General features: G+C 43.8%; 1 protein-coding gene across 1 annotated transcript in view; it reads right to left on the reverse strand.

Annotated features, from left to right (window-relative positions):
• Nucleotides 1–25,398, reverse strand: part of LOC124794226 (protein masquerade) — a 253,140-nt gene that overhangs the window by 60,895 nt on the left and 166,847 nt on the right. The window contains exon 2 of the mRNA XM_047258081.1: nucleotides 8,262–8,521. Within this exon, the coding sequence (XP_047114037.1) occupies nucleotides 8,262–8,521 (260 nt within the window). The remainder of the gene's footprint in view (nucleotides 1–8,261; nucleotides 8,522–25,398) is intronic.

Genomic DNA, 25,398 nt, shown 5'->3' on the forward strand with positions numbered 1-25,398 from the left:
GCGGGGGCTGCTGTGGTAGCACTCTAACCTGTGTAAACCCACTGATGTTGCAGTTCTCAGGAGGAAGTGTCAAACTTTATGCCTCTGCTAAGAAGAGCCCATTCGTTACTATCTTCCACGTTGACGCCTTAGAACAGCGTCTAGGCTGTGGATGGGGTTACCTCTTAATTCTATGAAGTGAAACTTCTCCCCTGGGAAAGCTGCCGAGAGAGTCTGCAATTTGCGGGGCGCTAGTGTTACTATTTAGCTCCGGTAGCATAAACGCTACCACTGTTGCCTGCTCTCTACATTGCGTCCCGCATTTCCTACCTTGGAGTGCCCTTGATGGCTCCCAACAGTCTTAAGCGTAACAACGTAGAAATCATTAAGTCGTCAAAATATGACAAATGGAGTCCTATTATTCAAAGTGGAAATGGCGATTATGATAGTTTGCTACGGTGTAGTCAATGAATTTAATCGATAATCGCATCTCATGTAAATCAAAAACATCATAAACGCAGCATTCGACAAAAAGAGTTCAATGGATTGCTCCAATGATTTACAGAGACAAGGCATCATTTGCAAGAAGCACGACAGCTGTTAAGGGTCTCGCAGAGTTTGGACACTCTGGACGTGTAGGAGCGGCTGTTGGTCCAGTGAAACTGTCAGAAAAAAGCCTCTACCTTGCAAAAGGTGGGGTAGAAGATTTTATTTTTTTAACTCGTTCATATTGTTGGAAAGGTTACAAAACCAAGTTTTGCCAACAAAATTTCTCTTGGGAAAACTTTCTGCAGTCAAAAAACTTCGAAAATTTCGGACTTTTTTCAGTTTTTTCAAAATATCTCAGTTTCATTTGCTCCTATCGCTTTAACGTCTATTTTCTTTTTTAAAGAGCACAAAATTCTCTATAAATTTGATTCTTACCATTTTTTTCTACTCCCAGTATCTAAGGCGCTACAGCGCGTCAAAAAATACCAATTTTTCAAATTTCGAGCAAAGTGGCAAATTACCTAATTTTTGAACACTGTTATTTCAGTTTCTATTTGTGTAGTATAAACATATTACTCATCATGTTATTCATTGGAATTTACCATCTCACTCTGCTGCAGGGCCAGGACAAACAGCATCATATTCAGTAACTACGAACACATTCACGTCGGATTTCGTGAAGTTTATTTATGTTACAATATGTAATACGATTGCATGCAAGTGCCGTACATTTTCTACAGTTGATTGACGTTAATGATCAGTTATAAGAAAAAGTATGTAGGAATTGTTCTTTAGCGGACAAAAGCGTATTTATTCTTTGGCGGGCGGAAGGCGATTATCTCTGGTGATTGTTCACAGCACGCTGACAGCTATTAGCTCACAACAATAAGGCTCCTATAATTTGGAGTCGCTTCCATTCAGTATATGTTGTGGTGCTGAAAATGAGTATGTCTGACATGAATTTGTGTTTCATTTGCGAAAAACCTGTGGTGAGTGGTGGACGCAATGTGAAAAAGAAGCCGGCCGGTGTGGCCGTGCGGTTCTAGGAGCTTCAGTCTGAAACCGCTACGGTCGCAGGTTCGAATCCTGCCTCGGGCATGGATGTGTGTGATGTCCTTAGGTTAGTTAGGTTTAAGTGGTTCTAAGTTCTAGGGGACTGATGACCATAGATGTTAAGTCCCATAGTGCTCAGAGCCATTTGAACCATTTGTGAAAATGAAAGGACTGAGCATACTTATCGATTGTAGTGCTAAACGCAGGGAGTCTGCCCACCCGTTTTCTGAAAACGCTCGGTGAAGTGATGTTGCATGAAGCGTGCTACAAGAAGTACATTAATGAGAGAACGATAGCAGCTAGCCTTCGACATCCTTAGCAACCAACAGGCGTGCTACGTCGGTCGCAGCAAAAAGGTCAGTTGAATTTCAAAGAGAAATGCTTCTTATTTGCAAAAGGGAATTCTGATGACTTTTTAACCAAGCAGTTAAGATTGCCATATGCCAAACGAAATTTTGTTTACAAAGTAATGAAATTGGAAGTGCAATCGACAGTATTAGAACAGGCTAAACGACGTGGTGATGAATTTGGTCAACAAGTGATAGAGCGGATTCAAAATGTAAATGATTTGGTTGCTGCAGATGGGTGATACCACAGATTTTGCTACAGAAAGTTGTTTCACCGTGTTTCAGCTACTGGACAGAATCGAGGTTACCGACCTGCAACACAAGTAGGTGAAGGCATGGAGGCTATATTTGCCTACCTGGAAACCAATACGGAAGAATGTCAGTTTTCTATGGGCGATCTGTTAGAGCAAATACCCACGTCACCTCGTCCTGATATTCGAACTGTCAAGGTTCGCCTTTTCCGGAAATATGGTGACGATGTGGTGATAGTTGAAACACCTTTAAAGCAGGCACAAGAAGATGCTGACGTTATGATTGTAAAATCTGCCATTTCAAGAACCAAAGATTTTGGAAGTGTTGTCATTGTAGGAGAAGATGTTGACCTGCTTTTGCTAAATCAAATGGCTCCGAGCACTATGGGACTTAACATCTATGGTCATCAGTCCCCTCGAACTCAGAACTACTTAAACCTAACTAACCTAAGGACATCACACAACACCCAGTCATCACGAGGCAGAGAAAATCCCTGACCCCGCCGGGAATCGAACCCGGGAACCCGGGCGTGGGAAGCGAGAACGCTACCGCACGACCACGAGCTGCGGCCCCTGCTTTTGCTCATGACCGGTTTGGGGCAAGGCATTGAAAACTTATTTTTCTTAAAGCCAGGAAGAGGAAATGCAGAAGACAAGTGGTTTTCCACTGCATCTTACAAGTTTGACAGTGAATATATTCTGTTCACTCACGCCTTTAGCGGATGTGATGCAACATCCGCTTTTTTTGGTCAAGGAAAAATTAAGTGCTTCAATATTGTTGCGAAAAATGAACACCTAACCTCAGCGCTTTGCACTTTCAATAAACCACATGCTACCCGTGAAGAAATAATAACAGCAGGAGAACAGGTTACTATCGCATTGTATAGTGGAGGTGTCAGCAGTTCCCACACACTAGACCATTTGCGGTACCAGCTTTTCGCCAAGTCTGCCACAAAAAGTAAACTGAATCTTGCACGGTTGCCACCTACACAAGATGCTGCACAACATCATTCGTTGCGGACTTACCAACAAGTCCAAAGTTCGATGGGAAACTGGAAACCTCCTGAGAAATGGGGCTGGAATCACAGTGACCACGGTCCAATATTCGTTATAATGAGCTAAGATTCAGCACCTGAAGCACTTCTTCACATTGTTTCATGCTCATGCAAGCTGAACTGTGGCGGAGCGTGCTCCTGTAGAAAAGCGCGTTTGAAATGTTCTTCAATTTGCGAGAAATGTATTGGGGTCAACTGTGAAGACGTGCCAAAATTTTTATATGAGGACAGTGAAGAAGATGTTATGGAGGATGTTGAGGAAACGGCTGACGAAATCAACGAACTTGCTGAGGCTGACTCGCTGTTTAAAGAAGAGGTCAATCTGGGATCAACTCTATGTACAGACCCTGAATCCGTAACTCAAGGTATTTCTGGTGACACTGAGGAACCTGGCCCATCAAAACGTTGGAAGTGATGCTCATACCTGTCTCAAGTGCGCTAAAGTGATATATTACAAGTATTACACACCCAGAACTGTCAACATTTTTTAGTAACTGACAATGCATTTTAATTGTAATAAAGCTACTTGTTTTTAATGTCAACTGTGTGGCCTTTTACACAAGAATAATTACCTACCTAATTAGGTTGCCTATTGCACTAATAATAGTTCAGTTTCCTGAGACAATTTATTTTGTGTGTGTGTGTGTGTGTGTGTGTGTGTGTGTGTGTGTGTGTGTGTGTGTATGTATGTCTCTTAATGATGTATTTTTATATTTATAGTTTTACAAATACTAGGGCTGAGTTGGCCCACAGTGAACTTCAGGTAGTGATGTAAGTATCACAATAGTTGGGTGCCCAGCAATCCTCGTGTTGCATACAGAGAAACTGAATACCTGAAAGTGAGGTGGTAAATTCCAACATATAGCATGATGTATAATGTATTTATACCACACAAACAGAAACTGAAAAAATAGTGTTAAAAAATAAGGTATCTGGCCACTATGCTCAAAATTTGAAAAATTGGTATTTTTTGACGCGCTGTAGCGCCTTAGATACTGGGAGTAGAAAAAAATGCTAAGAATCAAATTTGTAGAGAATTTTGTGCTCTTTAAAAAAGAGAATAGACGTTGAAGCGATAGGAGCAAATGAAACTGAGATATTTTGAAAAAACTGAAAAAAGTCCGAAATTTTCGAAGTTTTTTGACTGCAGAAAGTTTTCCCAAGAGAAATTTTGTTGGCAAAACTTGGTTTTGTAACCTTTCCCACAATATGAACGAGTTAAAAAAATAAAATCTTCTACCCCACCTTTTGCAAGGTATATCTGCAATTTGACTGGACTATGTTGCGATCGGTGGAAGATGATCCTGAAACAAAGGTGACAAGGAGCGGGGCTGTTGAAGGCTGAAAGCACACTCTCGCGCTTTCAGTTCTGCGCGAGAAGTTGTTTCAGGCGCATCGTCACTTACAGCGTGTGCGACCTCTCAGATGGTCACCTCGCCAGACTACAGTTCTGACAATGGATGCTATGGAGGAGCGCTGAAGATCTGCAGCTCAGTGCTGGCATGTTATTTAGAAATGAGGCGAAATTCGCCCAGGGAAAGATAATAAATCACGGGAACGACGTGTCGGTAGATACAGGTGCTCGAGCAGTCGTGGAAGTAAGACATCTGGTTCGCTCTTGTATCAAAGTATTGGCAGGAACTGCGGATAACAGAATAATAACACCATACACTTTACTAAACAAATTGATAGGTAATGTTTATCATCAATTTCTGCCCGACTAATCGCCAGCGTTATTGGAGAATTTTACCTTTGCAGAAAAAACGGGTATGGCTTACGCAAAAAGGGACACTACTTCTCATTTCCTACGCCTCATGCGACTGTACGTAAACGTTTAATGAGCGATGGATTGGTCAGTGGGTCCAGTAGCATTGTATCTCCGTTCACCTAGCATTGAGCCTTTAGACTTCTGCCTATAGACACATAAAAAGTTATTGGTGTATTACATCCCCATCGATAACATGCACACGTTCCAGCAGCGTGTGTCCACAACATGTGACCAAATGAGTGGGCAGCCATGTGTGTTTGCACCAGTTCGGAATTCTTTCAGGAGGGAGGATGGTGGGTGTGTAGGAAAGAGTGAAGACCACATTGAGCACCTCCTGTCGATGGCAATCATAAAACTGAATGGCCTGTAGCTCAACAAATATTTCTTTCCGGACATACGTTTAATAGCACCTTTTTTCCTTGTCTCGACAGTACTGCTAGGGGTAATCGTAAAGTTTTAATTATCTCGAAAAAATAAGGTAGTGTAATTAACTATCTGATTGTCGTCCTGGTACACATTGAATCTCCGTGCCCATTACCGCAGAATGCCACTAGAGAACCCAAAATAAAATGGCTCAGCGCGTTGAAAACGTGCGGTATGGCACAGTCACTTGAGTTGTGCGTTTGAAGGGGAGATGATGAAAGTGTACAGCGACAATGCATCACCATAAGACACAGTAGGTAGGTGTCTCAGACTCAGTACGGTCAAACAAATCTAAAGAAGAGCGAAGAATCACAAGAATAGTGGAGGCCCTCGTGCTCGAAGGACAAAGTATCGCAGTCGACTTGACAGTGTAAAAAGTGAAAAATCAGTTTTGAATCAGTTTTCAACGTCTTGTACGACATTTGAAACACGACAACAGTCGCCGTTCGCTGGTTTACGTGGCTGCAAACACCCTTTAGAAAGGTCCGCCGAGCCGAGGCAGCAGCGGAAAAGCTGCAGCCGTGTCAGGACACTTCTTTAGCCGCATAACCACCACGAGCGTATGCTGCGTGCCTTGCTATGACTGATACAAAGGAGCAAAGCAAGCAGTGGAAACTTGTGGATTAATCACGGCCGAAAACGGCAAAGACCTAATCATCATCAGGCAAGGGGCTGCTGAGTGTTTTTTGAAACTGACGTGGTTTTGTGCAAACAAATTAAGCTCGTTAGGGACAAACCATCACAGCAGCATACTATACCAATTATTCTTGCCGAGGTTATAGGGGGCTGTCAAGATGAAGTGTCGCTGGAAGCTGACCGAGGGAGTGCTTTTGTTCCACGACAAGTCCCCAGCTCATTCTGCACCCCCAACACAGTCACACACGCTGGTTCTACGTGAGAAGAAATTTTGCCCCACTCCCCCATATTCTCCTCACATGGCCTTCACTGACTTCTTCCTCTTTCCTCGGATGAATAAATCATTGATTGGCAGGCGTTTCTAGAATGACGAGTACGTGGTGTTCGAGGTGGATCGTTTTCCTAAAGGCCAAAATGGAGACCTGTACAGCTAAAGTGTCCGCCAAGTCATACATTATTAATAAATATGTCGCCTTGAAGGGTGAATATACAGGGTGCCCCAGAGGAATGACCAATATTCGGGTATATGACACTAACGATCATTCGAAGCACAAATTTCTAGTTAACATGGGCTGTAAAATGCATACCTTAAGAGCTATAAGCATTTCTTCATCCTCGATACCGTGAAGCAAATCAGCTCTACTGCGAACTCTTTGCTTTCCATATTTTGAGAGGAGGTTGTATGGACCAAAACAAGAGAAAATTGCCTAGTAAACGTGGTCTCTAAAATGCATACCTTTAGGGCTATGGACAATTGTTCAGTAGAAGAGATGTGTTTCACAGTATCGAAGACCAACAGGTGCTCATAGTTCTTAAGATATGCACTTTAGAGCCCATATTTACCGGACTTTTTCTTGTTTTGGTCCGTACTAGCACCTATCAAAATGTGGAAAGCAAAGAGCTAGCAGTAGAAGAGACCTGTTTCATGGTATCGAAAATGAAGAAGCGGTCATAGCAGTTAATGTATGCAGCCCGCCCGGTTAGCCGTGCGGTCTAAAGCATTGCTTTCCGGGCGGGAAGGCGTGCCGGTCCCCAGCACGAATCCGCCCGGCTGCTTAATGTCGAGGTCCGGTGTGCCGGCCAGCTTGTGGATGGTTTTTAAGGCGGTTTTCCATCTGCTTCAGCGGATGCGGGCTGGTTCTCCTTATTCCGCCTCAGTTACACTATGTCGGCGATTGCTGCGCAAACACTTTCTCCGCGTACGCGTACACCATAATTACTCTATATCGCAAACATTTGGGCTAACTCTTGTCTGGTGTGAGACGTTCCGGTTAGGGGTGACCCTAGGTTCGGCGTGGGGCGATGGTGGGGTGCATGTACTGCTCTAGCCTGTTGTAGGGTTGCGAACCACTGACGGCTCCGGCGGGGACGAACCCTCTCTGTCATATTTAGGTCCCCAGTTCAATACAATACAATAATATATGCAACATATAGTCCATGTTTACTAGATATTTTTGCTTCGATTGATGTTCCTGTCATATCCCTGACTGTTGACAATTCCTCCTGGGCCACCCCGTGTACCAGATTTCATTGTCGCATTTGATAGTTTCGTGGTTCAAAATGGTTCAAATGGCTTTAAGCTCTATGGGACTTAACATCTGAGGTCAGCAGTCCCCTAAGAACTACTTAGACCTAACTAACCTAAGGACATCACCCACATCCACGGCTGAAGCAGGATTCGAACCTGCGACCGTAGCAGCAGCGCGATTCCGGACTGAAGCGCCTAGAAACGCTCGGGCACAGCGGCCGGCGATATTTTCGTGGTGATAATTAAAATTTTATGACTGCTCTTTAAAACACCCTGTGTAACACTGCCACGTCTCGGAAAGCTTCGAGGAGCTAAAACCGTTGACTGTGGGTCATTTACATACATCGAGAGCATCAACGGAGCGCACAGTGAAGTAAGCTTCTGATGAGGTCTCCTCAACCATTAAGACATTCAGAGTACTATAAGATGGGACGCATTTGCCAAGTATACGCTGAGGTGTACACTTGTAGCAAGTTAAAGCTGGGCACCTATCCGGAACTCGAACACATGTTCACGGCACTCGTGGCCGGATCCTCCATCAATAGTGCTATTCGAAAACGATCCACAGACAGACTCAAAGTGTGAACATATTAGATTGGGTCCTGATTAACTTGTCACAAATGTCCACGCACGTATTTTGTTTCGTACTTGTAGGAGACGGTGTTCCGCTGGTAGCAAATATGAATCAAGTAAAGCACGTGGAAGTGGAATGTAAGCTGGAGGCAGTCGCACCTGTGGGCGTCGCGTGGTGGAGGGCGGCGGCTTGGTGTGCGGCTGGTGCTTCGGGGGCGGTGGCGGGGGCGGCGAGGGCCTGTCGGCGGCCGGCTGGGCGGCGGTGGCGTTGCCCGGCTCCTCCAGGCAGCAGCGCATCGTGGCCGACGGGCAGGCCACGTCCTCCAGCACCTCGTAGCAGATCAGCGTCGCCCACTTGTGCACGCACATGCCCGGGCAGTCCCTCGCCTCCTCCGTGCTCGTTATCGAGTCCAGCAGCCCTGCGCGCAAACACCACAGCTCCGGTCAGCGAGCACCACTGCAAGTCATACGTACCTTCGGAGAAGTGTTATCTGCTACACCTTTTCCAATACGTGCTCCGCCATCATTACAAACTTACTAATAAGGAATGTGACATAAAAAGCGACGAAATAAGTACAAGGAACTTTTAAATTTAGACAAAAGTTTATTATGCAATATACAGGGTGTTGCGGTTATAAGTGCAGATACTGTGATCATTGGTACCCTTAATAAGTACCCACTTGAATGTGTTGGTTCTTTTTTCTCTGCTTCTAACAGTCTTCCCTCAAACATGTCACATAATTTACTACTTCGTGCTTTCTCTACGGTCGTAACTGCACCACTAACGAAGAGAACACGGCAAATTCCATAATCTGACTTTCCAGAAACTTCACTCAGTGGAAGAGGCTTCAAAATAAGCGAACACGTGTCTCAGCTTACCAGTTTCTGAAAAAAAAGATAGTCAAAATTTTTGAGATACTTTCCAGGTACGCTGTGTGCCTCGTAAGATGCGCTGTCTTCAGACGAAGAGGTCGCTCATTGGTTAGCGTCGTGGGGTGTTAATTTTACACCCCTTGTTCTAAACTCGATTATTACTTTAATTTTTGTTTTTCATTTATATACCAATGTCTGTAGAAGACTGCTACACGAATTTTTTCGAGTGTATATTGCTATATTGTTGTCGTTATTCGTCTACTGCTTGCATGTCAGATGAATGAATTTAAAAAGAAAAAAAAGTATTTGAAATTGTTTTCGATGAAATTCTTCTAGTGTATCTTTATTTATAATCAGTTACAAGCTCTAGTTCTCTTAAAAGTGATCCGTTATCAACGGTTTTCCGCGAAATTATTGCTAACGCGCGAAACATTCATCAGTGTTAACGACGTTTCTTTCTCGAGTAACATTCGTACGAAGAAATGTCACTGTGGCAAACCTGCATTTGCGCGATGCTCGTGGTGTTCGGGATATCCGTGTTTCGAATGTTTCTACGACCGGTATCATCCGGAGGAATGCACCAAATCGTCCTGAAGAATAAACATATAAAAAAAATATAAGAATTAATGTAAGAATTGATAAGAGAATGAAATATCAGACTAAGAGAATTTAAAAAGATTATAACCCCTCAACGTAGCATACACACATATATTATACAACAAATTTTTGACATTTATTGTGAACGCCAATTGTAATTTTACAGCTAATGTAACGCTCTTGTGTCCCCTAATTTAATAAGAAAAATTTGTGAAGTAACCTTCTACGGACTTGTGTAGATAAATGAAAACAATGAAAATAAAGTAAATAATAACATTAGTCGGGTTTCGAACACGGGGCGCAAAACCATTCATCTACCATTTCGTCTGGAAATACTGCACGGTGAAAGCTACATAAAGCGCCTCGGAAATACCTCGAAAATTTTTACCGTCGTTTTTTCAGAAACTTAAAAAACTGAGCGAAGTTTCTGGGAAATCGGGTGATGCCGCTTGTCTTGTACTCCTCATAAGTGGACTATACCTGTCAGTAGGCCGGCCGGTGTGGCCGAGCGGTCCTAGACGCTTCAGTCTGGAACCGCGCGACCGCTACGGTCGCAGGTTCGAAACCTGCCTCGGGCATGGATGTGTGTGGTATCCTTAGGTTAGTTAGGTTTAAGTAGTTCTAAGTTCTAGGGGACTGATGACCTCAGCTGTTAAGTCCCATAGTGCTCAGAGCCATTTGAACCTGCCAGTATAGACCAACCGCTTTGTGCCCACGCTTCGACACCTGACCTGCTGACCAGGGGAAAATAGCATTAATGGCTTGCTCTTGCCACATGTACTTGAAGGTACTGACAAACCTGAAGACATGTTACTCCTAACAGCTGTAATTATTAATCTGCAAATGAAGTACATACTGATGTAGTATTGTTCAGTACACTGACCTCAGTCACCAATAAAAATTTGTGCACTTATTTCCCCAAAACTCTGTACAGAAATCCACAGATAGCATCTCTTTCCCTGTGTATTTCATCCCAGTATACATCCAGTATAATATTCTTAAACTTTGTATCCTCTTATCAGTAACGAGCCCCACTATTTTTCATGGACATGCCTGAAATAAGTTGTCCAATTTTTGTGAATAGTTAATTTTCAATTTTTGCCCGTCGAAGTCGATTAGAACTAACAGGTCTTCAGCTTGCATCGTATCTATAAAAAAATTCACTCGAGTATTCTATTATCCTACGCATACACGTTGGAATATTCACCGCTGAAATGAGTTTCTAACAGCCCAAGCATGTCTTCATCTCTTATTTCCTATCTCAATCAACCTACTTTGAAATCAGAGGAGAATTGTTAACTATATCTTCCATCGGATTTTGGTAGAACATTATAATAAATGAAAAGCGCTAGTTTGCTTTTGTTCTACAGTATTAATTTACTGTGTTAACAGGTTTTCGGCTTCCAAGGTCATCTTCAGACATTTACTGACTATAGTCAGCCGAAAACCGGTTAACACAAAAAATTAATACTGTAGAACAAAAACAGACTGAGGAGAATTAACTGTTTTCTACTGTCTAAGGTTTACTGCAGGTAGCTGGTCAAGGAATGTAGATTTGTCATAAACTCCTGGAAGTTTTTCAGTGAGAGTGGGTCCGTTGTTACAGTTACAAGAACTGTGTTGTCGGTGTCATTGTTTGGTTACTGGCAATTCGTTTAAATAATAACAACTAAAATGAAATAACGTATTCTTACACGACGTTGAGCTGACAGAAAAGAAAGGCTGTTTCATCAAATCACACATCAAGTTTCCGTTGTTCTACGTTCCGATCATCGTTTCCGTCACAACTTGAGCCCTTAGTGGCAGTGTCGTCGAGCAGACATGTTGATCATCTAGTACGGGATCCCACCAGCACCAAAGTGTATCGCAACATTCTGCTTTCTGCAGCACTCTGCTACTCTCTCAGCTGGATTAAAAACAACCATCGGTTCTGTTCATACGAAATAAGGAAGTCGCCTACGACCGCAGTCTTGTTTAGCTGCCAGCATCCAATGCTTGCTCCTTTGTTATCAGTTTTAGTACTAGACCGCCAAAAGTCAACGAGCCTCGCTGTATCTGTGACACGCTTTATCAGTGAGTTGCGCCGTTTTGTGTCGGTCCTCTAGTGGCTTGCTATGGTACTATAGCGTGGGGATGTAAGTGTGTAGCGGGACTGCAGACATGTAAAGAGAAACAAAAGTTAACTTTTTTTTCGACTTAGGCCTCACATGTAACCATTTAAATTCTGGTACCCTAATAATTTTTTATTCGATCTGAGTACTGTTTTCGAAATTCTGACGAGCTCCAGTTTTCTTTTTCGGTTTTCTCTGGAGATGAAATTCTAAAACTTTCTTTCGAAACGTTTCTCTGTTCAGAATTTTGTTTTCTCCAGTCTCAATTTTTTTTCAGATCACTTCTGATTTCCTGGAGCGCATTGAACAGATGGGCGTGTGACGTGACTGGGACATCGTCAGAACACGACGGAGTAACAGCTGATCGAAGGACGGGCAAGACGTGAAACTTCAGTGCTCGCAGCCGGATTATGGATGGTGGATGCTTGAGATACTTCGAGGCCATTCAGCCAGGGAGCCTTTTATGTTCGACAGTATTAAGCACGCACCGCGAGTGCCTCAATTTGACTGTCAATATCACCTGCAATGGGCAACAACTTACGGATTTCAAGGGTCGCTGTCGACTCTCGCGGATTGTAGCAGGGATAGAAGAGCAACAGCGCAGCATATCACTGCCACGCTATGTCGAAGACTGTTTCTGAAGTACAAAAACCACCGCTTTGGACGTGTACTACTTCTTGCGAAGCGTCAGGAGTTACAGACATTAACATGGGCGCAAGAACTCCGACATATGACATTTGAAGGGCGGAGAAAGGTTTCCTCCACAGATGAGTAGCAGAACCCACAATACTCGCCGAAGGTAGGGTATGAGGACGTCTAAGACCTTTGAAGCATGTGGTGGAGGTGATTTCGTGTGGAGGATACTTACGAGGTGCATTCAAGTTCTAAGGCCTCCGATTTTTTTTCTAATTAACTACTCACCCAAAATCGATGAAACTGGCGTTACTTCTCGACGTAATCGCCCTGCAGACGTACATATTTTTCACAACGCTGACGCCATGATTCCATGGCAGCGGCGAAGGCTTCTTTAGGAGTCTGTTTTGACCACTGGAAAATCGCTGAGGCAATAACAGCACGTACACGTACGTGAATGTGTGGCCACGGAGAGTGTCTTTCATTGTTGGAAAAAGCCAAAAGTCACTAGGAGCCAGGTCAGGTGAGTAGGGAGCATGAGGAATCACTTCAAAGTTGTTATCACGAAGAAACTGTTGCGTAACGTTAGCTCGATGTGCGGGTGCGTTGTCCCGGTGAAACAGCACACGCGCAGCCCTTCCCGGACGTTTTTGTTGCAGTGCAGGAGGGAATTTGTTCTTCAAAACATTTTCGTAGGATGCACCTGTTACCGTAGTGCCCTTTGGAACGCAATGGGTAAGGATTACGCCCTCACTGTCCCAGAACATGGACACCATCATTTTTTCAGCACTGGCGGTTACCTGAAATTTTTTTGGTAGCGGTGAATCTGTGTACTTCCATTGAGCTGGCTGGCGCTTTGTTTCTGGATTGAAAAATGGCATCCACGTCTCATCCATTGTCACAACCGACGAAAAGAAAGTCCCATTCATGCTGTCGTTGCGCGTCAACATTGCTTGGCAACATGCCACACAGGCAGCCGTGTGGTCATCCGTCAACATTCATAGCACCCACCTGGATGACACTTTTCGCATTTTCAGGTCGTCATGCAGGATTGTGTGCACAGAACCCACAGAAATGCCAACTCTGGAGGGGATCTGTTCAACAGTCATTCGGCGATCCCCCAAAACAATTCTCTCCACTATCTCAATCATGTCGTCAGACCAGCTTGTGCGAGCCCGAGGTTGTTTCGGTTTGTTGTCACACGATGTTCTGTCTTCATTAAACTGTCGCACCCATGAACGCACTATCGACACATCCATAACTCCATCACCACATGTCTCCTTCAACTGTCGATGAATTTCAATTGGTTTCACACCACGCAAATTCAGAAAACGAATGATTGCATGCTGTTCAAGTAAGGAAAACGTCGCCATTTTAAGTATTTAAAACAGTTCTCATTCTCGCCGCTGGCGGTAAAATTCCATCTGCCGTACTGTGCTGCCATCTCTGGGACGAATTGACAATGAACGCGGCCTCATTTTAAAACAATGCGCATGTTTCTATCTCTTTCCAGTCCGGAGAAAAAAAATCGAAGGCCTTAGAACTTGAATGCACCTTATACAGGAAGTGGAATGAGGCCGCCAGTGCATCTGTCCACGTCTCTCACCTACGGACGATCGTGTACATCCATTTGTTCGCTTATAGCATACCGCAGGCGAGCCGCACTTTCGGCAAGATAATGCGCCACCATCACTCTCAAACTCTGTCATAATGATTTGAGGAACGCTCCACAGATGTAAGAATGCTCGAATTGTGCCACAAGTCACCTGACCTCAGTCCTTTTGATTACATGTGCGACTCCATGGGACGAGGTGAGAGTGTCTTGGACTCGTCTCCGACAAATGTCCCTGAGTTGTGGGCTGCAGATGAGCTGTCATGGATCTGGATTGCTCCCCTAATTATTCGGTGTCTCGAGTAGTCCCTGGCAAGGCATGTCACCACTGTCATCGTCGTGTAAAGGAATGCACACACTACTAAGCAAGTCTCTGATTCAGTTGTTAAGAAGCGCATATTTCATTATGATGAGAACAGCAGTTATTACCATCTACAACTTCAATTGTTGTTTGAAACAAATGTAGCAAAGTCTTACAAAAATATAAATGTCTCCACGATTTACAAACCGTGACAGTTCTATGGTGAAATATATGCTCGGGTGTATGAAGCGAAAATTTTCTAAGAATGAAGGAAACGTTGATGTGCCATATGACCATACTAGAAAGGTATCGCCTACATATCTCCAAAAACATTTAGATTTCAAAAGTGCCAACTAAAGTGCTTTATTCTCAGATTATTCCAAAAGAAGGGTAGCTACTAAGGGAGACAAGAGCTACCCATAGCAACACCGTCTGATCCCTCAAAATATTATTCGTTAAATAAAAAGTAACTTGAAGTAAGCACATGTTTGAAAAAAAAGTAAGATGTCCTCCTGGAGATTATCTCCTATGTGTAGTAGTGAATCGGTCAGTGGCACTAGTGTGAACAAAAAGACAACATTGAAACTCATTAATACGTCGGCTGGTTTGAGACGCAGATTCTTCAAGCACCGTATAAAATCTTTTGAATTTCCTGTGTGGTGTTCAGATTTCCCGATCAAAGGGCTCACATGAGAAGCAGATGTTTATGTTAGGTAATATGTTGGGATTCCTATAGTGCTAACAATTTGGAGAACTGGAATCCGTTCTTTGTGTATCTTTGGCAGGCCATAAAATCTTGGTGGAACTGGCGTTCGTACTCGTAGGCTCTTTTTCAGATGGTCAAGAAACTGACTGTGCTTGAGAAGGGAGGAGTTAGTCCCTTCTGGAGATGAAGATACGCTGACTCTTGCAGTAAATCCATCATATTGTCAAAATGAGATGTTACAGACTGGAGAACAACAGTACTTCCATTGTCAACAGGTAAAATAACTATTTGTATTTTCTCTTAAAGGTCGGGGCGCTTTTCTTTCATGAGTGGTGACACACTGTTTGGGTGCGGGCATCCTACTTATGACCTTGCAAGTCTCTCGCCTTATTCTCACTGGGAAGTTTCAAGACACCTCGCTCAACGGCGATGATAAAATCTTTTATGGGCAGAGTCTTTAGAGTGGTAGGAAAATTTAGTCACTTTTCCAGCACTGATACCGCAGCGTCACTCAGTGGCTTATCTGTGAAACTGAAGATAGTGCATCTACATGGCTCATCTTCTTGCGAAGATAGGCATTTAAGGCTATGGGCGTTAGTTAGTTGATTAGTTACGTATTCCATAGATCATTTTCTTTCAGCTACCACATTTTAAATAAAAATTTTATCAGGGGAATACAAAGAATTGTGCAGCAGAAATGATTTTAAATTAGATTTAAAACTTGCGTTGCTACCTGTCAGACATTTTATGTTACTGGGCAAACGATAAAAAATCTTTGTTGCTGCATATTGGAGACCTCTCTGAGCAACTGACAACTTTAACAATGGGTGATAAAGGTCATTTTTCCTTTAGCGAATTAGCGAATATACACTCCTGGAAATGGAAAAAAGAACACATTGACACCGGTGTGTCAGACCCACCATACTTGCTCCGGACACTGCGAGAGGGCTGTACAAGCAATGATCACACGCACGGCACAGCGGACACACCAGGAACCGCGGTGTTGGCCGTCGAATGGCGCTAGCTGCGCAGCATTTGTGCACCGCCGCCGTCAGTGTCAGCCAGTTTGCCGTGGCATACGGAGCTCCATCGCAGTCTTTAACACTGGTAGCATGCCGCGACAGCGTGGACGTGAACCGTATGTGCAGTTGACGGACTTTGAGCGAGGGCGTATAGTGGGCATGCGGGAGGCCGGGTGGACGTACCGCCGAATTGCTCAACACGTGGGGCGTGAGGTCTCCACAGTACATCGATGTTGTCGCCAGTGGTCGGCGGAAGGTGCACGTGCCCGTCGACCTGGGACCGGACCGCAGCGACGCACGGATGCACGCCAAGACCGTAGGATCGTACGCAGTGCCGTAGGGGACCGCACCGCCACTTCCCAGCAAATTAGGGACACTGTTGCTCCTGGGGTATCGGCGAGGACCATTCGCAACCGTCTCCATGAAGCTGGGCTACGGTCCCGCACACCGTTAGGCCGTCTTCCGCTCACGCCCCAACATCGTGCAGCCCGCCTCCAGTGGTGTCGCGACAGGCGTGAATGGAGGGACGAATGGAGACGTGTCGTCTTCAGCGATGAGAGTCGCTTCTGCCTTGGTGCCAATGATGGTCGTATGCGTGTTTGGCGCCGTGCAGGTGAGCGCCACAATCAGGACTGCATACGACCGAGGCACACAGGGCCAACACCCGGCATCATGGTGTGGGGAGCGATCTCCTACACTGGCCGTACACCACTGGTGATCGTCGAGGGGACACTGAATAGTGCACGGTACATCCAAACCGTCATCGAACCCATCGTTCTACCATTCCTAGACCGGCAAGGGAACTTGCTGTTCCAACAGGACAATGCACGTCCGCATGTATCCCGTGCCACCCAACGTGCTCTAGAAGGTGTAAGTCAACTACCCTGGCAAGCAAGATCTCCGGATCTGTCCCCCATTGAGCATGTTTGGGACTGGATGAAGTGTCGTCTCACGCGGTCTGCACGTCCAGCACGAACGCTGGTCCAACTGAGGCGCCAGGTGGAAATGGCATGGCAAGCCGTTCCACAGGACTACATCCAGCATCTCTACGATCGTCTCCATGGGAGAATAGCAGCCTGCATTGCTGCGAAAGGTGGATATACACTGTACTAGTGCCGACATTGTGCATGCTCTGTTGCCTGTGTCTATGTGCCTGTGGTTCTGTCAGTGTGATCATGTGATGTATCTGACCCCAGGAATGTGTCAATAAAGTTTCCCCTTCCTGGGACAATGAATTCACGGTGTTCTTATTTCAATTTCCAGGAGTGTATGTATTGTGACGGCACAGTTAAAATACTTAGTTCCTTTAAGAGGTACCTACATGACGTCCGTAGGTGAACACCACATATTATTCTTACTGCTTGCTATTGTGGAATCAATACTTCCTTTCTGAGTGTTGGGTTACCACAGAAAATTATGCCGTACGACGTTAATGGGTGGAAATATGCAAAATACGTGAGGAGATTAATACGTTTGTTTCCAAGATTAGCATTTTTATGAAGAGCACAAGTAGCTGAACTTAATAAAGAGACTCAGTAATAATAAAAAACCTCAGTAATATGCTTCTTCCAGTTCAAGTTTTCATCAATATGAACACGTACAAATTTCGAGCGTTCCATCGTATTTGCTGATTCCTGTTTGTGTGCTACATCAGTTGTTCGTGTGACTATTTGTTGCACAAAACTGGATGTAGTGAGTTTTTTTCCAGTATTTAGGAAAAGTCCATTTTCAGAGAACCACTCAATAGGTCTTTGAAAATATCACTACCAACTCCTCTGTTGCTTTTTTTCTAATCGGATTTACTATAACAGTAGTAGTGCCTGCCAAATTTTGCTTGTTGAACGTTCAGTGGAAGATATATAAGAAGTAGGAGTGGACCCAAAATTGAACCCTATGGGATTCCCTTTGCGACTTTCTTTTTTCCCTAGTCACTAAAATTTTCTACCTTTCCAACATTGTGTGAACTATTCATCATAACTTTTAGCATTCTGTTTGTTAAGTGTGATTCAAACCAGCTGTGTGTGAAGCCATCAATTTCATACAACTTGAGATTTTCTAAGAGAGTATCACGATGTAAACAATCAAACGACTTGTAAAGGTCCAATAAGTACCAACTGGCGATGTACTATTGTTTAAGAAATTGCTCTGAGCACTATGGGACTTAACATCTGTGGTCATCAGTCCTCTAGAACTTAGAACTACTTAAACCTAACTAACCTAAGGACATCACACACATCTGTGCCCGAGGCAGGCTTCGAACCTACGACCGTAGCGGTCACGCGGTTCCAGACTGAAGCGCCTAGAACCGCACGGCCACACGGCCCGGCCTTATTGTTTAAGACATGGCTATTTGATGAATGAATGTATAAATAGCATTCTCAGTCGAGTAACCCATCTGGACTCCAAACTGTGGCCTGCTAACTAAATTGTTTCCACTTAAGTGCGTGACTGATCTCGAGTACAATACTTTTGCGAATATTTTGGAGAAAATATGTAAATAACGAAATTTGAAGATGATTTTTAAGTCTGTCTTTTCACCTTGATGATGGAAATTTAACGTGCCATGACTTTCTGCCACGTCCAATCCGAAAACGACCACGTAGCGCTGTCTACGCACTTCCCAGAAGTGATGGTCAGTTCAGTATGTTCCAAATGTTCCAAGATACTTCCCTGTGGCAAGCTTCAAATGACTTACTTCTGTCGATGAACCTCCATCCAAGAGAACGTGCTACGTACTCACTATCAAGCAGGATAACAACAGCATGGTCAGCAGACGGAAAAATCGTTAATAGATACCTAGCCTGAGGGCTCACGCACAGCGCAGTGGGCGCAGAGAGGTGTGGAACGCTACAGGTGAGCGGCTGTGTGGGCAGACGCTGCGTCGGTAGCGCACCACGCGGCCGGCTGTTAGCACTCAGCGGCAGGAAGGAAGAGGCAGCCCTGCCGGAGCCTGTCGCTGTGACGTAGCGAGTGAGCCGGGCCGGCCGCCGATGCGGGTGACCCGTTAGGCAGGAGAGGCGCCGTTAGCCGCCGCCGCGGCAGCGCCTGCGGGTAAGTCACGGCGGTGGCAGGTGGCTGATGGCTGCCGCAGCAAGGACGGCCAAGGCCCAGCTCCAGGCTGTGTCTCCCCCCCATCGAACCTCATTTCCGCCGCAGCTACTCTATCTGATCAAGAGTGCCCCGACACACACACACACATAATGCGGAATTCACCATTAGATGTCACGAGAGGCGGATGTTCCAGTATAAAAGGAAGCAGGGAGTATCGTGTTGTCAGTAGAGAAGCAGTAACCGCAGGCATGAATGTCCAAACGAACATTGCGTCATAATCCTTTATAACAAAGACACTGCTGTTTCGTTTTTATTCACCAATGCCAGGCCCTCGACTCTCAGTGAATATTTCCTTCCTGGACGGGAAAATACGTAACGTAGGGGTACAGGTTGTGACACATGGACGATGACATATGGAAGTTTGTGTGTGGCCGTGATTCGTACACGGTTAGCAGAAGCGGTTAAAGTGACTGCTCACGCAACGTGTGAAATCCGGATCAGAGTCCCGTTCGGGCTCAAATTTTCATTGTCATCATCCCAACATACAGCCGAAGGTGCTTCATATTCGCAATTGCGAAGACATTTCTTTCTAAATCTGCCCAAGTCGTTTGTTACTGATGGCGCTGTGAAGTGGAAACGCAGAAGGAACTGCCGCAGCTAAATCAAGACCAGGCAGACCTCATGTACTGACGTTCAGATACCGTCGAGCAATGCCGAGGGTGGATGTCGTAAGAAATTGTATGAAATCAGCGTGAGTTCGCCGGCCGGAGTGGCCGAGCGGTTCTAGATGCTTCAGTCTGGAACCGCGCGACCGCAACGGTCGCAGGTTCGAATCCTGCCTCGGGCATGGATATGTGTGATGTCCTCAGGTTAGTTAGGTTTAAGTCGTTCTAAGTTCTAGCGGACTGATGACCTCACAAGTTAAGTCCCATAGTGCTCAGAGCCATCCCATCAGCGTGAGTTCCGAAGTGTTACCAGTAGTCCATCCAGCACAATGATTGTGAGTAGGGTTTTAAAAGCATTGGGGGTACAATGATCGAACAGCCCTCACAGGCCACATATTTCCGTACTCAGAAAAAATTATACAGTATTGTGAACTACGTACATCAGAGGAACAGTTCGGAGATGATGGCTCTTTGGATCAACATGACAACACACCCTCTCCTAAAGCAGCATCTGTGAGGCATTATTTGTCGATAACAGCATCACTGAAATGGACTGCTCTGTCGAGAGTTCCGACTTCAACACAATGGATCACCTTTGGGATGAGGTAGGACGTAGACCGAGCTCCAGACCCCAGCGTCCAACATCATTACCTTCTCTTGTTTCGGCTCTTGACATAGAATGGACTTTCATTTCTCCACAGACATTCTGACACCCCACTGAAAATGTTTCCCAGCTGAGTTCAAGTCGTCATAAATCCGAAGGACAGATTATTAATTATCATTAATGTCCACTAATAGATGCTGAAAACTTTTGAACAAATAGTACATATTCAGTGACACGTCAATTATGTGCTGCTTTTCTACGATTGGTTCGATGACTGCTTTGATGATGTCTCTTCGCCTCCGTGTAACTATTGCTACCTACGTCTGCTTATAAATAAAGTCCCTGTGATTACTGGAGTCAAAGGGACACATTTTTTAGATTTGAGTCGGGTTACAGACAGACTGGATTGACAGAAATTAAAGCACAACAGGACCATAATACCGGGGGTTAGCCGGCCACTGTGGCCGAGCTGTTCTAGGCACTTCAGTCCGCAACCGCGCTGCTGCTACGGTCGCAGATTCGAATCCTGCTTCGGGCATGGATGTGTGTGATGATCTTAGGTTAGTTAGCTCTAACTAGTTCTAAGTCTAGGGGACTGATCACCTCAGATGTTATGTCCCATAGTGCTCAGAGCCATTTTGAACTGGGAGATTATAATTAAAATGAGGTGTTCCAAGTGCTGTAGAGCGCGTTGTACACATCGCGGGACGCTGCAACACCGCAGGTATGTTCATTAATCGGTGGGCTCGTGGAGTTGCTGAAAAGAAATAATAGGTTTCTGCCACCATGTGAAAATCAGCAATCAGAATATGGCGTGGATGCAGGAAAAGGGGAAGAACGATCAAACACATGACAACGGTGATTCTGGCACGTTTATTAGGCTGCGGTCGCAAGTTACAATACGTTTTCGATATGGTCTCCCGACTCAGCAAAAAGCAGTATGGCTGTAAGCAGTATGGGACTTAATATCTAAGGTCATCAGTCCCCTAGACTTAGAACTACTTATACTTGGCTTAACCTAAGGACATCACACACGTCCATGCCCGAGGCAGGATTCGAACCTGCGACCGTAGCAGCAGCGCGGTTCCGGACTGAAGCGCCTGGAACCGCTCTGCCACAGCAGCCGCCTCCTACTCAGCAACTTATTGCATCCGTAACACAGCATGATCAACAGTTGCTCACAATATATCAGGTGCAATTATAGCGATATGTCATCTTATGCTATCCTTCAGGAAGAGATCAGATACATTCCTGATACACATGAGCTTTCAGATATCCCCATAACCAGAAGTCACATGGATTTAGGTCGGGGGATCTGGAAGGTTACACATCTTGAAAGTGCCTGGAGACGGCGGTCATCAGAGAACGTTTCTCGAAGCAAATCTTTCACCTGACAAGCGACATGTGTTGTGGCCCCATCTTGCATGAAAATAGCGGTGTCGACACAGTTGCATTCTGGCAAAGCTGGGATCACATGTTGCACAAGGAAGTATTTGTAATGTGCAGGTTATTCATTAAAGGCCCGCGAGGCGTAATCTCAAAAAGAAACGGACCGCGAATGAAGGAGCTTGTGAAACCGCATGGTTTCATAAGTCATATGGTCACACAAACCGAGCGCAGTGGATGTTCCTGCACAACATAGAATGGTGTAGAACCCCATATACGACAGTTCTGTGCATTCATGCCACCGTGTAGAGTTAAATGTGCCTCGTCCGTCCAAAGAATATTCCCCAGCCACAATTCCGAAGTAACAGATGTACTTTGCTTCATTGGACACCACCTAAACACAAGGAGGGAAAAGGTAAATATTAGGAATTACAGATTAGCTTCATTTAAGTGTGAAGTTAACAAGGAAAAAGGAGGATGGTTCAAATGACTCTGAGGACTATGGGACGTAACTTCTGAGGTCATCAGTCCCCTAGAACTTAGAACTACTTAAACCGAACTAACCTAAGGACATCACACACATCCATGCCAGAGACAGGATTCGAACCTGCGACCGTAGCGGTCGCGCGGTTCCAGACTGTAGCGCCTAGACCAGCTCGGCCACTCCGGCCGGCAAAAGGAGGAGTTGCAACATGTGTAAAATTTGGGAACTAAGTCAGAATTATTGAAATAAGCCGTTTATATGTAGAATAGGATCTAGAAGCATATATTTCCGAGCTACTACTGCAGAACATTTGTGTTGTTATTGTAACTGTCTGCAATAACCCTTTAGGAAACCCAGCCGTTTAAGAGAAATCTAGATGCATTACTGAGCTAAAAGAGCAAGAAAAAGTTTGTAGTTTGTGGTGATATCAATGTAGATTTCATAAAAGATTCTAATAGGAAAAATGAAATGGAGTCTTTAGTTCGGTGTTCCAATCTAATTTCCTTAGTCGTGTGCAACAAGTTAGGAGTACAGGTGACAACATTTTCATAGACACTGCTCAGGCTGAAAAATTTAATATACAACATATAGCTAATGGGCTATCTGAACATTATGGCCGCGCGGGATTAGCCGAGCGGTCTATGGCGCTTCAGTCATGGACTGTGCGGCTGGTCCCGGCGGAGGTTCGAGTCTTCCCTCGGGCATGGGTGTGTGTGTTTGTCCTTAGGATAATTTAGGTTAAGTAGTGTGTAAACTTAGAGACTGATGACCTTAGCAGTTAAGTCCCATAAGATTTCACACAGGTTTGAACATTTTGATCATTATGCACAATGAATAGTAATAAACAATGTAGCATCTTACAGCCCGCAGGCAGGTTCATACAAAGCAGTGAGGCTTATTAATGAGAACAGGACGCAGTGTTTTAAGAGTAAGTTAACAGAGGTGTTATAGGGTGAGGTATGCACAGAAAGAAATGCTAATATAATTCAATTTATTCCATAGTAAATTTGTGTCAGTACTTGAAAGTTGCGTTCCAAAAAAGTTATCCAGAAGATCCATAAAAAAGAACAAGTAAGCCGTGGATAACTAAAGGAATTAAAATCTCTTGTAAGAGGCAGATGCCAAATTATGTAAAGACCAGAATATTTCAAGATTTTTCATTACTTAAATACTACGAGGGAGTGCTGGAAAGTAGTTCTCCGAATTTTTTATGTGAAAGCTCTTAAAGCTTCTTAAAAAAAAACGGTATTAACATTCTACATATTTATGCTTCATGTCTACATATTTATTTCTCAAGTAGTTACCCAGTTGATGAACACATTTCTCCTAATGAGAGAGCAGTTTGTTGATACCGTCACAGTAGAATGATTGACTTTGTTAAAGGAGCCACAACCACACCACTGTTTTGCACCATTTCATCACTATCAAAGTGAAGTCCTTGAAGGTGTTCCATAAGTTTTGGAAACACATGAAAATCGGATTGTGCCAAGTTGGAAGTAATGGAGTATGATCGATGACCGAGAACCCAAGGCGTCCGATTGACGCTGATGTCGCATCGCTTGTGTGTAGTCTGGCGTTGTCGTGCTGACAGGGTGCTCCATGTGTGAACGACTGTTTCAAATTCTAAACTCGATTGCAGCACGCTGATTCTCGGACACCGAAATAGTTACGTTACACACCGCCATGTTACACGCTACAATTCGGAGTCCTCTAGCGGCAGACGGCTGTAAATATGTAGACATGAAAAACAAGGATGTAGCACGTTAGTAACGTTGTTTTACTTAAAAAGCTTTAAGAGTTTTCACGTAAAAAATTCTGAGGCATTACTTATCAGCACACCCTCGTTCAAAAAAACACTGCAATGTTTTAAGGTAAGTAATTAAAATCTAAAGACGTATGTACATCCTCACAGAAATAAATAATGCAGACAGTAAGGTATGTGGGATATTGTCAAACTGGAGACAGGACGGGCAGTCAGTGTACAAGAAACCATAATTCCTATACTAAAAGACTCATAATTCACAAGCTAAGAGTACTCTTAGAAATCACTCTTAAATGTGAGAGCAAAAATAGTGTTGAAGGGGTCAGTTGAAAAAGCAAGAGAATATGTTAAAAATACCAATCCACAAAACTTACAGCAACTAGAAGTAGCACTAACATCTTTCACTGAAATTAATAGAATTATAAAAATTAAAAATTCTAAAAAACACAAGCTCATATGGTGTTAATGGAATTCCAAACAGAATTCTGAAAAAAATGTTCCAGTTTAATAAGTAATGGCCTAAGTGATACATGTAATGTATCACTGGCACAGATAATTTTTCCACACAGGTTAAATATTCAATATTTCCAAAATGTTGGGAAAAGTATGTTCTGAAGAGCAGTTTCACAGTTCGGATTTCAGAAGGGTTTCAAGACTTAGAATGCTATTTATATATTTACCCATCAAATAGTACAAATCTTAAACAGTAAAATGTCGCCAGTTGACATTTTTGCGGCCATTTCAGGGCGTTTATAAAAGTTGAAGTTTTGTGGAACTGATGGCTTTACACATTCATATTTTACAGACAGGGCACAAAAATTTGTGCTGAATAATGTAAACAATGCTGGAAGCGTAAAAAGTTTTAGTGGCTGGGAAAATGACAAAGGGGGTCCGACGTAATTCTATTCTAAATTCACTCCTATTCCTTGTATATGAGAATGACCTTCCACTTAGATTAGATTAGATTAGATTAGATTTACTTTCATTCCAATTGATCCGTAGTTCAACAAGCAGTACTGGTACTTTATACGGACGATACTAGTGTTATAATAAATCCTATTTCAGAGAAGGAAACGGAAGGGATTGTAAATGATGTTTTCCAAAGAATCATTATCAAGGGATACTCATAAAACTAACTGTTTCTAAATTAAGAAAAAACACAATATATTCAGTTCTATACAACAAATAAAGTTGTCCAAAAACTGATGTAGCACACAAACAGGGGTTAGTAAACAGGTAGGAATGTTCCAGATTTTTGGGTGTACATGTTAATGAGAACTTAAAACTGGAAAAAGTGTGACACAGAGCTTCTCAAACAATTAAATTCAATTACTTTTGTTTTTCGTATAATTGCTAATCTTGGAAACTAATCAGTTAACCTCCTGACAGATTTAGCTTATTTCCAGTCAATAATGTCTTATGGAACAATTTCCTGAGATAACTTACCTCTTAGAAAGAAAGTATTGATTGCACTAAAGCAAACAAAAAG

This window comes from Schistocerca piceifrons, chromosome 1 (assembly GCF_021461385.2).
Source record: "Schistocerca piceifrons isolate TAMUIC-IGC-003096 chromosome 1, iqSchPice1.1, whole genome shotgun sequence".
NCBI lineage: Eukaryota > Metazoa > Arthropoda > Insecta > Orthoptera > Acrididae > Schistocerca > Schistocerca piceifrons.